The sequence below is a fragment of the Mobula birostris genome, chromosome 4 (assembly GCF_030028105.1).
Source record: "Mobula birostris isolate sMobBir1 chromosome 4, sMobBir1.hap1, whole genome shotgun sequence".
Classification (NCBI taxonomy): domain Eukaryota; kingdom Metazoa; phylum Chordata; class Chondrichthyes; order Myliobatiformes; family Myliobatidae; genus Mobula; species Mobula birostris.
Window position 1 is genome coordinate 146,642,421 of NC_092373.1, and position 17,052 is coordinate 146,659,472.

Consider the following 17,052-nt stretch of genomic DNA (forward strand, 5'->3'; position numbering starts at 1 on the left):
TGCAATGAAGTCTGTTTTAAGATGAAGAAAATTGAAACCAAACACTGCATTCATTAATATATGATTATTTCTGATTTATTTCAATGACACTTTGGAAATACAACCCTTTGATTAGTTACCAGCTCGAAACTAAAACATATATGTCCTATTATTGAACCTGATCAACATCAGAAGTGTAGAAAATGTAGAAAAAGTGACTGATTGCTTCCTGTGCAGAGTATGTTTGAAAGAAACCAACTAATGATTAAAAGTTCCAGAATAGCATCTTTAATGTCTCATGCATAGCTCTACATAATTATTGGCTTTGACAATAAAAATAAATAAATATCTGCATTTAACTTACAATATATTATGTATTCACAGTAATTTAGCTTTGAGTGCAGTAGATTTTCAGACTTATTATCCCTGAATACTCTAATTAAAAGATTCTAAAATGGTACAATACTTATACATTCCATTCTGGGACAGAACTGGAGCATTAAATAACTTGAAACAAAACGGTAAAAACAAACTAAATACCAGGCTGTAAAATGCATCAAATTATTTCCATTTTTCTTCACAACACACGAATATTCATTCAGCGTTAATTGTTTGGAAGCATTGATCAGATTTGTCATCAGCATATAAACCTGCAACCCAATATACTAAACTACTGCTAGACTACGATAAGGAATGCTTACCTTTCCATACCCAGACCACATTTTGGGAAATCAGATCACTTGGCTGTTCTTCTCCTGCCTGCATGCAGGCAGAGGCTAAACAGCAGGGCTCCAGAGAGAAGGGCAATAGAGGTGGTTGCAGGAGGCAGAGGAGCGGCTATAGTATTGCTCGAGTCAGTGGACTGGGGCAGTGCTCAAGGACTCAGAGGATCTGAATGAATACACCATGGTTGTCAAGAACTTAATAAAAACAGTTGTAGACAAGTGTATCCCTAATAAATTATTCAGAGTCCTCCCCAACCAGAAGCTCTGGATGAACCTCGAGATCTGTAATCTGCTGAGGGCCAGGTCACTGCCATTCAGATCTGCGACCAAGAAAACTACAAGAGACTCAAGTATGATCCCTGGAAAGCCAAGTCAAAGGCAAAGTGGCAACTCCGGACCAAACTTGAATCACTGAAGGATGCTTGACAGCTGTGGCAGGGCTTGAATACTATCACCTCCTACAAAGTGAAACCAAACGACATAGGTGACAAGACTTTGCTTCTAGATGAGCTCAATGTCTTCTACGCACGCTTTGACCTTCAAAACATGGAGGAATCTTCACAAACTCCCACAGCCCATGATGACCCTGTGACTTCAATATCCGAGGCTGACGTGAGAGTATCCTTCAGGAACATGACCAGGAAAGCATCCAGCCCAAATGGAATACTAAAGACCTGTGCTGATCAACTGGCTGGTGTGTTCACCAATATCCTTAATCTCTCGCTTTGGCAGACTGAGGTACCCATCTGCTTCAGGCGGGCTTCAATCATAACAGTGCCCAAGAAAAATGTGGTAACCTGTCTCAAACCTTGCCAACCAGCCCAACAGGTCCACAGCAGATGCCATCTCATTGGTTCTTCACTCAATCCTGGAACATCTGCACAGCAAACATGCATACATCAGGATACTCTTTATTGACTACAGCTCAACACCATCTCCCCTCTAAAATAATCAAGCTTTGAGACCTTGGCCTCAATAAATTCCCTCTCTTACCTCAGTTCAGATTGGCAACACCATAGCTGTCTACTTAGCACTCTGCGCTACTCATTTTATACTTATGACTGTGAGGCTAAGCACAGCTCCAATGCAATATACAAGTTTGCTGACGACACCACGGCTGTTGGCCAAATCAAGGGTGGTGAAAAATCAGCAGAGAAAAGGAAGATTGAAAATCTGGCTGAGTGTGCCACAACCACCTCCAGCTCAATGTCAGCAAGACAAAGACGCTGATTATTGACCACAGGAGAGGGAAACCAGAGGTAAATGAGCCAGTCCTCATTAGGGGTCAGAGGTGGAGAGGGTCAGTACCTTTTATTCCTTGGAGTTATTATTTCAGAGGATCTACCCTGGGCCTAGAGATGAAGCATGGCAGCATCTCCACTTCCTTAGAAGTTTACCAAGATTTGGCATGACATCTAAAACTCTGACAAATGTCTATACATGTGTGGTGGAGAGTATATTGACTAGTTGCATCACAGCATGGTATGGAAACACCTTGATGGAAAAACCCTATGAAAAGTAGTGGATGCTGTCTAGTGCATCACAGGTAAAGCCCTTCCCACCACTGAGCACATCTACTCAAAGTGCTGTCACAGGAAAGTAGTACCCATTATCAAGGACCCCCCCACCACCCAGGACATGCTCTCTTCTTGCTGCTGTAATCAGGAAGGTACAGGAGACTTAGGACTCACACCACCAGGTTCAGGAACAATTATTACCACTCAACCATCAGTCTCTTGAACCACTGGGGATAACTTCACTCAACTTCATTTGTCCCATCACTGAACTATTCCCACAGCTTATCTACTCACTTTCAAGGACTCTTCATCTCATGTTCTCAATGATTACTGCTTATTTATTAATATTATTTTTTTCTTTTGTGTTTGCAGTTTGTTGTTTTATTGTTGTTTGTCCATCCTGTTGGGTGCAGTCTTTGCATTGATTCTACTATTTTCTTGGATTTTCTGAGTATTTGTAAGAAAACAAATCTCAGGGTTGTAATTTGGTGACCTATACATACTTCGATAATAAATTTACTTTGAACAGCCCATTTGGCTCAGCTGACTAGTTACATCAATCCTATAATACTTCCTTTATTCTCACCACACATCTACTCACCTCAGATTCTACTGTCACTAAGGGCAATTAAGTGCCTAATTAGCCAATGTGATACATGACTGGTCTGATGGTGGTGGGGGGAGGGTGGTGGGCGGGTAGAAAGCACGGCACCAAATGAAAACACACTCCTTCACAGGAATAATGTGCAAACATCACACAGACAGCACCAGAGGTTGGGTCCGGGTGCAGATCTCCAGAGTAGAGGCAGCAGCTCTACCAGTGATTACTGTGCCATTGAAGCCTGTTCCAATCCCTAGCATAACCATTTTCCAGTTACAGTTGAATTTATGACAGTGAGCCAAACTTTTATTTTTCTTGAAGCTACATGAACCAAATAACCCTTAGTACTTCAAGAATTGAAATTATACAGTATGCGACAACAAATCTAAATGCAGCATCATAACCTTGATCACATTGCAGTTAATCATAGTTCATGATGCAGTGTGTGTGGCTGCACTCAACTAAAATGTAGAGAATTATTAATGTGGTAAATGTGCCTCCTTCACAGTCACAGTGCCAGGAAGGAAGAAGTGCAGTTAGGCCAGAATAAAGCAACAAAGCTAGCCAGTACTTTTTTGCACAAACAAAATGTTAACCAAGGGTTACTGACAATAAATTAAGACAAACTACAAGATTAATATAATGCATTGCTTTAAAGAAGTGTAACTTCAGAAACTTTACTGGTACTTTAATCAAGGTTCGTAACTAGTTGTACCTGAGATAGTGCAGTATTCTCATTAAAATCCTGGCCTGAAAGAGGCGCCTCTTGGAATACCACAAAATCAACAACTCAACAGAGACTGGGTGTGCAGATGTGAATGATGGGTGAGGTGCAACATTCAATAAATTTTCAACTGATTAAACTTTATTATCACTTCCAGCAACAGACTGAAATGAGTCATCAAGTTGATCAAGAAAACTAAATTCACAAACAAGCGACAGATGATCGGAAGGGTAATGAAATGACGGTAAACGATTAGGGCCGATCTGTTCCTCAGTGGGCAAATTAAGTAATCTATTCACAGCAAATGCATGCTGGGAATACCAAATGTAATCCAATGTAAGGCAGCTCTCACCAGAGGGTCGTATTTTCCACGTGGTAAAGGGAGGTTCTGATTGCCCATCCTCACTCAAGAGCTTATAGGCACTGTTCAGATTGAGCCTGGACTTTGTAAATTGTTTGTAAACATCCTCAGTGGGCTCTGCATTGAAGTCTCCACACACAATAAGGGGAATACCAGCCCCCGTTATGTTTTCTAGGTTCTGAAGTAGGTCACAGCCTTGTGATGAACGAAACCGCTCCCAGCCACTGCAAGCTTTGAGGTGTGTAACTGCAACACAAAACACTCTGCCAGTTTCTATACACCGGAGTGTCTGTATAATGGCTACTTGATTGGTCTGCAACATCTTGGCCACCAGTCTTAACGTGACACTGTTGATCAACTCAAACCTCTCCCGAAGAAAAAACAAAGCACATCCATCTGGTCCATTGTTATGCTCTACAGCCAAACAAGGAGAAGATGGTTTGGGAAAGAAGGTTGAATGATAACCTAACCCACTGAGAACTGGCTGGAAGGTGTCAAAGTAATGATCTACTTCTTGCAGGCACAGGATATCCGGGCGGTAGGTCAGAATCTCCTCCAGGATAAGGTATTTACGCTCTGACCACTTCAAAGCTTCTCTTGGACATTTGATAAAGTTATCCTTCCATTCTCCAAGAGCTACAAGAGAATTAGAAGAATATAAATCAAAATACTGTATATCAGTAAATAGTAAATAAGTTCTTTACATTTCATTGTTGAACATCAAAGTCAGCACAGGAAGAAAAATGCCATACACAAACTGAGTCACATTTGGGCAATGTACTGCCAAAATGTTGTGAAAATGGGTAGATCTTTGAGGCAGGACAACTATGAATTGAATGGTACTATATCTAAAAAAATATGACAGTGCATTTAACAAGAGGGGCTCTCTATGCAGATTGTGCCTCAAGCAAGATTTTCTACTGAACTGAAACCAAAACTCCAAATTTGTGTACAATATGGAGATATGTTTGAATGACACAGGATGGAAACAGGAATGGAAAAGTGAAATTTGCAGTAAATTCAAGAAATCGATGTTCTCATTCCCATTTTCTCTCTCACCTTTTTCCTTAACCTGCCCACCATCCCCTTACCCCTCTGGTGCTCCTCCTCTTTCCCTTTCTTCCATGGTGTTCTACCCTCTCTGATCAGATTCCCTCCTTCAGCCCTTTATCTCTTTCACCAATCAACTTCCCAGCTCTTTACTTCATCCCACCTCCTGGTTTCATCTATCAACTAGTTCTTCTTCCTCCCCTTCCCCCCACCTTCTTACTCTGACCTTATCTTTTCTTCCCCAGTCCTCATGAAGAGTCTCGGCCCGAAACTTCAACTATTTATTCATTTCTATAGATGCTGCCTACCCTGCTGAGTTCCTCCAGCATTTTGTGTGTGTTGCCTTGGCATTTCCAGCATCTGCAGATTTTCTCTTGTTAATGAAATAGTGAGGATACTTTCCCCTAACAATGACTCACCCATTCTGGTGCAAGACAGGGACATCTTACAAAGACGAGCAACATGCCTCATTTGTCATGTTGGCTGCAACTAAAGATACTGTAAACCTACTTCCAACCACATCTCAATGCAGTAAAAAACATACTGGAAAAGGCACAATCCAATTTTCAATGCCAATATTTTTATAAAATGGGATAGAATATGACCGGAAGTCAGAATTTTAAAAACTATTTTGAGATACAGTCCAGAACAGGCCCTTCCAGCCCTTCGAGCTGTACCGCCCAATAACACCTGGTTCAACCCCCCAATTTAGGATTAAATTGTTCTAATCATGGGACAATTTAAAATGACCAATTAACCTACTAACTGGTATGTCTTTGGACTGTGGGAGAAAACCCATACACTCCGCAGGGAAGGCTTATAGACTCCTTACAGAGAATGTCGGAATTGAACTCAGAACTTCAATGGCCCGACCTGTAATAATGTCGCACTAACCACTATGCTACCATGGCATCCATGATTAAAGAGCAATTAATATCTGACAAATGTTGCAAAGTGTCAAGCACCAGCCCACAACTTTACTATTGTGGGAGGAAAAGAAAGTCAGTGAGAGAGAGGAGTGAAAAACATTAATCAGTATACACTAACACAAGAAAATGTGCAGATGCTGGAAATCCAAAGCAGCACACACAAAATGCTGGAGGAACTCAGCAGGCCAGGCAGCATCTATGGAAACGAGTAAACAGTTGACGTTTCTGGCTGAGATCCTTCATCAGGACTCACAAATCCTGATGAAGGGTCTCGGCCTGAAACATCAGCTATTACTTGTTTCTATAGATGCTACCAGGCCTGTTGAGTTTCTCCAGCATTTTGTGTGTGTTGCAATCAGCATATATTGCAGTAAAGTTAAGATCAGTCTCAACTTTAGCACCTTCATATGAAATAGCCTTATGGTGCCCATTTTTTTTGGCTTAGACATGCAGATTGGCCCAGAGGTCTTGATTTCAGGGATTGATTTTAAAGAATTAATCATTTGGTGAGCGAATGGGGAAGAGCAAAAAAGTTCTCATCTGTATTTCCAGTCCATGTAGAGTTAGTATACTACCCAACCAGTTATTCCAGGAAATTAAATACAGCTAGAGTTCACATTCTCTCCAAAAACATCACCATTATAAAATTGTTTTCCATAGTACAGACCTTGTGCTAGAATGTTCCACTGAAGGACCTTGATTGGACGACAGTCGCCAGCTTGACTACTTTTCCTGAGGTAGAGAAAATCCCGCTTTAGTCTGGGTGGTCGGTTTTCAAGGACCTGTTGACATTCTTTGAGGATGTCATTTGGGTCTGCTGGATCAACTGGTTCCAAGTCTGTCTCTACCACATACTCCTCCTGTGTCTGTGGAATCCCATTATCAGTTATAGTTGGAGCCAGAGTACTGTATAATCTGGTGGCACTGGTTCCCATTGAGCACACTAAGGGAGGAGGAAAGAAAATGACATGTTATACATCTGACACACCTAATCTGTTCTACCATTGGACACACCTAATCTGTTCTACTTTACTATTGTGGAGGAAAAGACAGTCAGTGAGAGAAAGGAGTGAAAAACACCAATCAGTATTCACTAACACAAGGAAGTCTGCAGATGCTGGAAATCCAAAGCAACACACACAAAGTGCTGCAGGAACTCAGCAGGCCAGGCAGCATCTACGGAAAGGAGTAAACAGTCAACAATAAAGAGATTCTTTATTAGGATTCACGACAATGATCTTATCGTACAGCACACTCAAGTTCAAGGGACCATATGGGTGATCATTGCTGGCATTTTTTATGGTTTTATAAATTTTGCATTTACTCCTGTTTTCAGAGAGACCAAATTATATCAGAGGCGAAAGGAGTTTTCTCTGCTGAAGATACTGATTCCTTTTTGGCAATTCATCTTATTTAAGTAGGCATTTTTAACGTGTTAGGGTTAAATGGGCTCCGGAGACAAGACAGGTTATATCACTGCTCAACAACACATACAAGGAAGGACACAAATGGGATGTTTCCTCCCCCTTGCCAATGGGCATCAAGGTCAACTGTAGCAAATGACCTAACAGCTGTTAACTGTTGCTACCCTGGCATTTTCTCTCTTTGAAATGTAACAATTGTTCAGGGAGGAAATAACTCAATTTGAGGAGCTGCCTCAAACACAAAGAGCACTGTATTTTGCTTCTCTTGTATAGTGAATCACACGAAGGGGAACAATATGACTGTCTTAAATTTCACGGCCATCTGTCTTTAACAAAGATAATAATGGCATCAGGCTATGATTCATTTCATTACGTACTGTAGCATCGTACTGAATGATGCAGCAAAGACATCCAGTCTGATTTCGGTTTCTGCAGATAGCCAGGGTACCAGTCTGCCCAGGGATTAAGAAGGAAAAGTAAACAATGCAAAGAATCTGTTCTAATTTCAAACCCATTTCCCTCTTTAGGGACGCACTCAGTTCTGTGAACGTACTTAAGTAGTGCACTTACTGACTGAACTCCCAAAATTCAGTCACTGCTGTTAGGTCCATTCTCATGAATGTTTGGAATAGTCCCTTAAGATTATTGTGGTAGGAGAGGTACCCCAGCAGTATAGGTATAATTTCTCAATTGTTATAGACATAGTGTTTTGAAATGAATAGGGGCCTGAATACTTCTTTGGGCAATCCATTACTGAGAGGATTCATGGTTTGCTGACTTTTTCTCCCAAACGGTAATCCTTCTTTACTTAGTTACTTAAACCATGCATGGTAGACAAAGCAACTTAGCACCTGGAGAGTCAGAGCAAGAGTTTGTGTTTTCATACACTGACAGGTTTATTGCAGTCAGTCCTATTCTATGCAATATTTCAACACTAACACCAAATCAGCAAGAAAATATCAAAACATCTCCAGCAAATGGGGCAAATTCTGAAAATGGAGGTGGAAGTGTTGAAAAGCCCACATCTCTACAATCTCAGCAGAGAGCTATGCTGACAGATTGCTCAACTGAAATGTCATGGAACTGAGCTGTGATGTGATCTTCAGAACGAGCAATTCCCTGAAGATAACAAGCAGTTAACAGATTCAGACTTTAACACATAAATATAAAAGTCCAAATCCCCTACAACATTTTTGCAATAATTATAAATCCTTCACAGAGAAACAGCACCATGCCAAATCTCTTAACCTTCATGTTGAAAGTTAATTCTCAGCTAGATTCTGAATGGGGAGCAGCTCAATCCAGTAATTCATACAGGAAACACAAGCGATTCTGCAGATGCTGGAATCCAGAGTGACACCCACAGAATGCTAGAGGAATTCAGCACGTCAGGCAACATCTATGGAGAGAATAAACAATCGACATTTTGGGCTGAGACCCTTCATCACGACTGTTCTTGGCATATGGTGTTTATGGATACAGGCTCTTAATTCTATTAATAAATATCCATAAGTGTATGTGTTGATAAAGGACGCAGAAGTTTCCAGAAGTCCTTTATGAAAGGACTTAGAAGAGCTGCTAGAAAAATTCACTCATATAGAATGTTGCACCTTGATTCAAAACTGAATGGAACAAAATTAATGCTGTGGTGTGGAAACCGCACATTTGGGCAAAAATTGGAAATGGTAGAACCCATCAGTCAGTGTTAGCCTGCCTTTATTTTCCACCAATATATCTTACCTGTTATGAATTGATTTTACTTTCAAGTGATATCATTTAGAAAGGTTAAAAGGAATAGAATGTGTTATTAGTCAGTCGATTTAACTGTGTAAGGAAGTTATTGGAAAAAGATTGAGGGACTAGCTAAATTGTTATTATGTACATTAATGCTAGGATGTACATTTACATGAGAGCTATGATTAAAAAATTTTGGTGAGGAGGAAAATTTTAATGTCAGTACAATTCAATACATTCAAGGAGAATAAGGTAGGAAAATATAAAATAAACATACATTAGAGAAACTTAGAACAGAAGGACCTCTTAAATTCTGGTCCTCAAATCACTGAGGTTACCTAGGCAGGAAGATTTCAGAAAGACAAGAATTTCTTTTATTGGTTCAGACATTAAAGATAAAAGCAAAAAAGTCAAACTATAACTGTGCAAGTCACCAAATCACCCATTAAGTCCGTGAAGAAGTGCTTCAAGAGGTTGGCAATGAGCATATCAACTCCTGCCTGAGAAGTGATCTGGATCTGTTCCAATTTGCCCACCATCACAGGTCAACAGCAGATGCCATTTCATTGGCTCTTTACTCAGCCCTGGGACACCTGGACTGTGAAGATGCATGTATCAGAATGTTCTTCATTACCTACAGCTCATCATTCATCACTATCAGCTCCTTGAAACTCATCACCAAGCTCCAGGACCCAGGCTTCCCTTTGTAACTAGATCCTTGATTTCCTCACAGGCAGACACCAGTTAGTACACATTGGCAATGACATCCTATCCACACTCACCATCAGTACATCAGCGCTGTGTGCTTAGCCCCCTGCTCTGCTCACTTTATAATGATGATTGTGTGCCTAGGTACAGCTCCAATGCTGTTTTTAAGTTTACTAAGAACATAACTGTTACTGGCCGAATCAATGGTGGTGACAAACTGGCATATAGGACGACCACTGAAAATCTGGTTGAGCGGTGCCACGCCAACAAACTCTCACTCAATGTCAGCAAAAATAAAAATGATTATCGACTGCAGGAAGAAGCCAGAGATCGATGAGCCATCCTTCATGAGAGGAATGGAGATGGAGAGGGTCAGTAGTTTTAAATTCTCTGGTGTTGACGGATCAGAGGATCAGTACTGGGACTAGCACGCAAGTGTCATCACAAAGATGGCACGACAACACCTCTACTTTCTTAGAAGTTTGGTAGATTTGGCACATGAAAAACTTCGACAAACTTCTACAGATGAACAGTGGAGATTATCCTAACTGGTTTCATCGCAGTATGGTATGGAAAGACCAATGCCCAGGAACGGGAAAAGCTACAGAAATTGGTGGATACAGCCAAGTCCAGGGGTTTCCAACCCTTTTTATGTCATGGATCCTGCCCATCAACTGAGGGGTCCGTAGAGCACTGCCAAAAGAATGCAGCATCCAACGTCAAAGACCCCTCCCCTCCCCACCCACCATCCAGGCCATCCCTCTTTTTCACTATTACCATTAGGTAGGGAGTCCCACACTACTAGTTTCACAAATGGTTATTACTCTGCAACTATCAGGCTCCTGAAATGAACCTAAATTCACCACTATTCTGAACTGATTCTACAACCTACAGACTCATTTTCAAGACCTCTTCACAACTTGTGTATTCAGAAATAGTTTTATTCACAGTTTATCTTCTTTTGCACATTGGCATTTGTCAGTCTATGTATAGCTTTTTTGTAAAGTTCTATTTTATTTTTTCCTGTAAATACCTGCAATGAAAATCAGCGTCAGGTGGTCTAGATGCTAACATACTTGGATAATAAATGTGCCTGGAACATTGCACTGTCCTGGTCACATTATCAGAACGAGAAGGATGCTGAAGAAATTGTCAAATTGGTCTTCTTTTAGAGGGTAGCAGTTTTTGCTGAGTTTTTTTTCCTTTATCGGGAAGCCAAACAGACAATCAGAAAATCTGTATAAAAATAGAACACAGAGCTTTACAGCACAGTTTAGGCCTTTCAGCTCATGTTGTTGTGCCAACTATTTACCCAAGATTATACCAAGATCAATTTAACCCTTCCCCCTCATTTTGCTCTCTATTTTTCTATCAGATACATTAAATGTCCCTAATGTATCTGCCTCTACCACCACCCCTGGCAGTGCCAGCTGAGGGGGCTAGAGAATAGAAAAAGCTCCTGTTAGCAAAGGAATTAGTAACCCGTTTCACTTATGAGGAGACAGGACTTTCAGGGAGTGTTTAAAAGGGTTAGTTAGGTCTTGGGACTTGCTAGAGAGGCCACTAAGAGAGGCACATTTGTAAATTGCTAGTTAAGAATTGATTGGCCAATTAGCTAATTGACAGTAGGCAATAAAAAGAAATTAATGTGAAGTGGAGAGGCCATTGTGTGAGTGGGCCAGTGTTAGAGTGGGAGGCTTTGGTGTGAAGAGGTAAAATTAGTGTAGGGAATGAGATTAACTTATAAAAAGGGCTTCAGTGAGAAGGCATAGGTAAGGTTTTATTTAGTTGTTAATCCTTAGTCCTTGATTCAGTGTAGGCAGGATGGTAGCCTTGCAAAATATGGGAAGTTAGGGAACCATATGGGTTCCCAAATGACTACATTCCTGGCAAGTGCACTTAGCTACAGTTCTTGACAGACCAGGTCAAGGAACTAAAGCTTCAGTTGTACATACTTAGGGTCCTCCGGGAATCCGCGAATTTCACACCTTGAGACTTTTGCTCTGGTGGTCACGCCCAAGGCAGAGGTTTCAGAGAGATGGGTGGCCATTCCCCTCAGAACAAGTATTCTCCTTTGGATATTTGTGGGTGGAAGAGGGGAAGGTTGACCCAGCAGGGCAAAGCATCAGCAGCCAGCTCAGTGACACTGTGGATGGCTCAGAGCCTCAGCACAGGAGGGGAAATTTGAACAGAGCATAGGAGACTTGATAGTTAGGGGGACGCACAAGAGATTCTGTGACTGCAGAAGAGATGCCAGGATACTGTGTTGCCTACTGAGTGCCAGAGTCAAGAGTGTCTGAGTGGCTACAGAAATTTCTCAAAAGGGACAGCGAACAGCCAAAGGTCGTTGTACATATTAATATAAATGACATAGGCAGAATCAGGGATGAAGTCCTGCAGGAAATTATAACATGTTTGATGAGTTTGGAGGGCAGTAGATATCAGAGAGGAAGCAGTGAGAGGGTCTCACTGAACTCCTGAAGAGAAGATTTAAACGCTCAGGGTAGGCATGCCTCGAAGAGACTTCACAGAGGAGCAGCAAATCATTAAAATACAGGATCGTGACAGTAGTGATATCCAGATTACTCCCAGTGTCATGTACTAGTGACTACAGGAATAGGAAGTTAAGCCAGATGAATGAGTGTCTGAAGAGCTGGTTCAGAGGTTACGGGCTCATGTTCTTGGATAATTGGGGTCTCTTCTGGGATAGAAGCAACAGGGACAGGTTGTACTTGAACCAGATGGGGTTTACCAGGATGCTGCCTGGATTAGAGAGCATGAGTTAGTGATAGGTTAATCACACTGTATCTTTATTCCTTGGTGCAGAGGAGAACGGAAGGTGACCACATAGAAGGTTATATATTTAAGAGGGGTGTGGATAAGGAGGTCAATCAATCTCTTACCAAGATTGGTGAGTCCAAAACAAGAGGATACAGATAAAAGAGGGGAGAAATTTAAGAGAGATCTGAGAGCTAGCTTCTTTACACAGAGAGTAATGAGTATCTGGAATGAGAGGCCAAGTACAACTGCAATACTTAAGAGATACTTGGATGATGGGAAAGGGCTAAAGATTATGGGCTGAACATGGGCAACTTTTGGATTGGGACTACAGAGCGTCGTGGGAGCTGAATTCTGAAGGAAGGCAGTTATTTAAAAAAAACTTCGAGTGCAAGAAGGACGAGACTGCACAGGCGCGTGACGTCAACAGGACAGCGCAGAGAGTTTAAAAAGGAGGCCACCCTATACAGCGGGCAGCGGAGTGAGCGGGAGCAGAGTGTAGGGCTTCGGCGGTAAATGGGAAGAGGCGAAAGCGAAGAACCAACTCTTTTTTTTCTCACCGCTCCCCCCCACCCCCCACCTTTCGCGAACCGGCCCGGACAGACAGGAACAGCAGGGCTCTCACAGCTAATGGTACGAGCTAACGGTTTAAAAAGTTCATCTGTTTGGCAAGGTAAGTGGGTGAGTAGACTTGTTTTTCTTGTTTCATTCCTGTAGAATTAGGTAGCATGCCTGCAGGGTTAGTGCTTTGTTCAGGGTGTCAGATGTGGGAATCCTGGGAGCCCTCCAGCTTCCCTGATGGCCACATCTGCGCCAGGTGCACCGAGATGCAGCTCCTCAGAGACCGTGTTAGGGATCTGGAGCTGCAGTTTGATGACCTACTGCTTATCAGGGAAAGTGAAGAGGTGATAGACAGGAGCTACAGGGAGGTAGTCATCCCTAGGCTACAGGGGTCAGAAAACTGGGTCACTGTCAAGAGGGGGAAGGGAAATGCCCGGATAGTGAACAGCACACCTGTGGCTGCCCCCCTCAGCAAAAAATATCTTGTTCTGGATGCTGTTGAGGGGGATGACCTGACAGGGGACGCCCACGGTGATTGGGTCTCTGGCACTGAGCCTGGCACTGTTGTGCAGGAGAGAAGGAGGGAGAAGAGGAATGAGGTAGTCATAGGGGATTTCATAGTCAGGGGAACGGACAGGAGATTCTGTGAACCTGATAGAGATACCCGCATGGTGTGTTGCCTCCCAGGTGCCAGGGTACGGGATGTCTCGGATCGGGTCCTGAATATTCTGAAGGGGGAGGGTGAGCAGCTAGTTGTCTTGGTACATGTTGGTACCAATGACATAGATAGGACAAAGGAGGAGGTCCTGAAGAGAGATTTCCAGGAGTTAGGAAGGAAGCTGAGAAGCAGGACCTCCAGGGTAGTAATCTCGGGATTGCTACCTGTGCCACGTGCTAGCGAGGGCAAGGATAGTAGGATCAGGCAGATGAATGCGTGGCTGAAAGACTGGTGCAGGGGGCAGGGCTTCAGATTCCTGGATCATTGGGATCTCTTCTGGGGGAAGTATGACCTGTTCAAAAAGGATGGGTTACACCTGAACCCGAAGGGGACCAATATCCTGGCGGGAAAGTTTAATAGAATTGTTAGGGAGGATTAATTTGGCAGGGGGATGGGAACCGGAATGACAGAGCGGAGGAAGGGGAAAACAGAAATAAATCTAAGATAGTGAGCAGTAAAGATGTCAGGAAAGACAGGCAGGTGATGGGGCAAATTTGTAGCCATTGGGATGAGTTGCAGTGCAATAAAGTTGCAGTGAAATCAAAGCGAAAAGTACCAAATACTGGTCTTAAGGTGTTATACTTAAATGCACGCAGCATAAGGAATAAGGTGGATGATCTTGTCATACAGCTACAGATTGGCAGGTATGATATTGTGGCCATCACTGAGACGTGGCTAAAGGATACATGTCTCTGGGAGCTGAACGTCCAAGGATACACGGTGTATCGGAAGGATAGGAAGGTAGGCAGAGGGGGAGGCGTGGCTTTATTGGTAAGAAATGATATTAAATCATTAGAAAGAGGTGATGTAGGATCGGAAGGTGCAGAATCTTTATGGGTTGAGCTAAGAAATCGCAGGGGTAAAAGGACCCTGATGGCAGTTGTTTATAGGCCTCCAAACAGCTGCAGTGATGTGGACTACAAATTACAACAGGAAATAAAAAAGGCTTGTCAGAAGGGCAGTGTTATGATAATTGTGGGGGATTTTAACATGCGAGTGGATTGGGAAAATCAGGTCGGCCCTGGATCTCAAGAGAGAGAATTTGTAGAATGTCTGCAAGATGGCTTTTTAGAACAGCTTGTTGTTGAGCCCACTAGGGGATCAGCTGTACTGGATTGGGTATTGTGTAATGAACTGGAGGTGATTTAGAGAGATTGAAGTGAAGGAACCCTTAGGAGGCAGTGATCATAACATGATTGAGTTCACTGTGAAATTTGAAAAAGAGAAGCTGAAATCTGATGTGTCGGTATTTCAGTGGAGTAAAGGGAATTACAGTGGCATGAGAGAGGAACTGGCCAAAGTTGACTGGAAAGGGACACTGGCGGGAAAGACAGCACAGCAGCAGTGGCTGGAGTTTATGCAAGAAGTGAGGAAGGTGCAAGACAGGTATATTCCAAAAAAGAAAACATTTTTGAATGGAAAAAGGATGCAACCGTGGTTGACAAGTCAAAGCCAAAGTTAAAGCAAAGGGGAGGGCGGACAAGGAAGCAAAAATTAGTGGGAAGACAGAGGATTGGGAAGTTTTTAAAACCTTACAAAAGGAAACCAAGAAGGTCATTAAGAGGGAAAAGAGTAACTATGAAAGGAAGCTAGCAAATAATATCAAAGAGGATACTAAAAGCTTTTTCAAGTATATAAAGGGTAAAAGACAGGTGAGAGTAGATATAGGGCCGATATAAAATGATGCTGGAGAAATTGTAATGGGAGATAAGGAAATGGCAGAGAAACTGAACGAGTATTTTGCATCAGTCTTCACTGAGGAAGACATCAGCAGTATACGGGCCATTCAAGGCTGTCAGGGAAGAGAAGTGTGCGCAGTCACAATTACGACAGACAAAGTACTCAGGAAGCTGAATAGGCTAAAGGTAGATAAATCTCCCGGACCAGATGGAATGCACCCTCGTGTTCTGAAGGAAGTAGCTGTGGAGATTGCGGGGGCACTAGCGATGATCTTTCAAAAGTCGATAGATTCTGGCATGGTTCCGGAGGACTGGAAGATTGCAGATGTCACTCCGCTATTTAAGAAGGGGGCAAGGAAGCAAAAGGGAAATTAGAGACCTGTTAGCTTGACATTGGTGGTTGGGAAGTTGTTGGAGTCGATTGTCAAGCATGAGGTTACAGAGTACCTGGAGGCATATGACAAGATAGGCAGAACTCAGCACGGATTCCTTAAAGGAAAATCCTGCCTGACAAACCTATTACAATTTTTTGAGGAAATTACCAGTAGGCTAGACAAGGGAGATGCAGTGGATGTTGTATATTTGAATTTTCAGAAGGCCTTTGACAAGGTGCCACACATGATGCTACTTAACAAGATAAGAGCCCATGGAATTACGGGAAAGTTACATACGTGGATAGAGCATTGGCTGATTGGCAGGAAACAGAGAGTGGGAACAAAGGGATCCTATTCTGGTTGGCTGCTGGTTACCAGTGGTGTTCCACAGGGGTCTGTGTTGGGGCCGCTTCTTTTTACATTGTACATCAACGATTTGGATTATGGAATAGATGGCTTTGTGGCTAAGTTTGCTGACAATACGAAGATAGGTGGAGGGGCCGGTAGTGCTGAGGAAACGGAGGGTCTGCAGAGAAACTTGGATAGATTGGAAGAAAGGGCAAAGAAGTGGCAAATGAAATACAATGTTGGAAAGTGTATGGTTATGCACTTTGGCAGAAGAAATAAACGGGCAGACTATTACTTAAATGGGGAAAGAATTCAAAGTTCTGAGATGCAACGGGACTTGGGAGTCCTCGTACAGGATACCCTTAAGGTTAACCTCCAGGTTGAGTCGGTAGTGAAGAAGGCGAATGCAAAGTTGGCACTCATTTCTAGAGGAATAGAGTATAGGAGCAGGTATGTGATGTTGAGGCTCTATAAGGTGCTGGTGAGACCTCACTTGGAGTACTGTGGGCAGTTATGGTCTCCTTATTTAAGAAAGGATGTGCTGACGTTGGAGAGGGTACGGAGAAGATTCACTAGAATGATTCCGAGAACGAGAGGGTTAACATATGAGGAACGTTTGTCTGCTCTTGGACTGTATTCCTTGGAGTTTAGAAGAATGAGGGGAGACCTCATAGAAACATTTCGAATGTTGAAAGGCATGGACAGAGTGGATGTGGCAAAGTTGTTTCCCATGATAGGGGAGTCTAGTATGAGAGGGCATGACTTAAGGATTGAAGAGCGCCCATTCAGAACAGAAATGCGAAGAAATTTTTTTAGTCAGAGGGTAGTGAATCTATGGAATT

The 17,052-nt window shown here is 42.6% G+C and overlaps 1 protein-coding gene across 1 annotated transcript in view; it reads right to left on the reverse strand.

Moving 5' to 3' along the window:
* Positions 1-244: 244 nt before the first annotated feature.
* The window catches only part of LOC140196662 (nocturnin-like), a 36,089-nt gene continuing 19,281 nt past the window's right edge, over positions 245-17,052 (reverse strand). Inside the window, exons 2-3 of the mRNA XM_072256241.1 lie at positions 6,554-6,829; positions 245-4,543 (exon numbers count right to left, since the gene is read on the reverse strand). Of these exons, the coding sequence (XP_072112342.1) occupies positions 3,681-4,543; positions 6,554-6,829 (1,139 nt within the window). The 3' untranslated portion in view covers positions 245-3,680. The remainder of the gene's footprint in view (positions 4,544-6,553; positions 6,830-17,052) is intronic.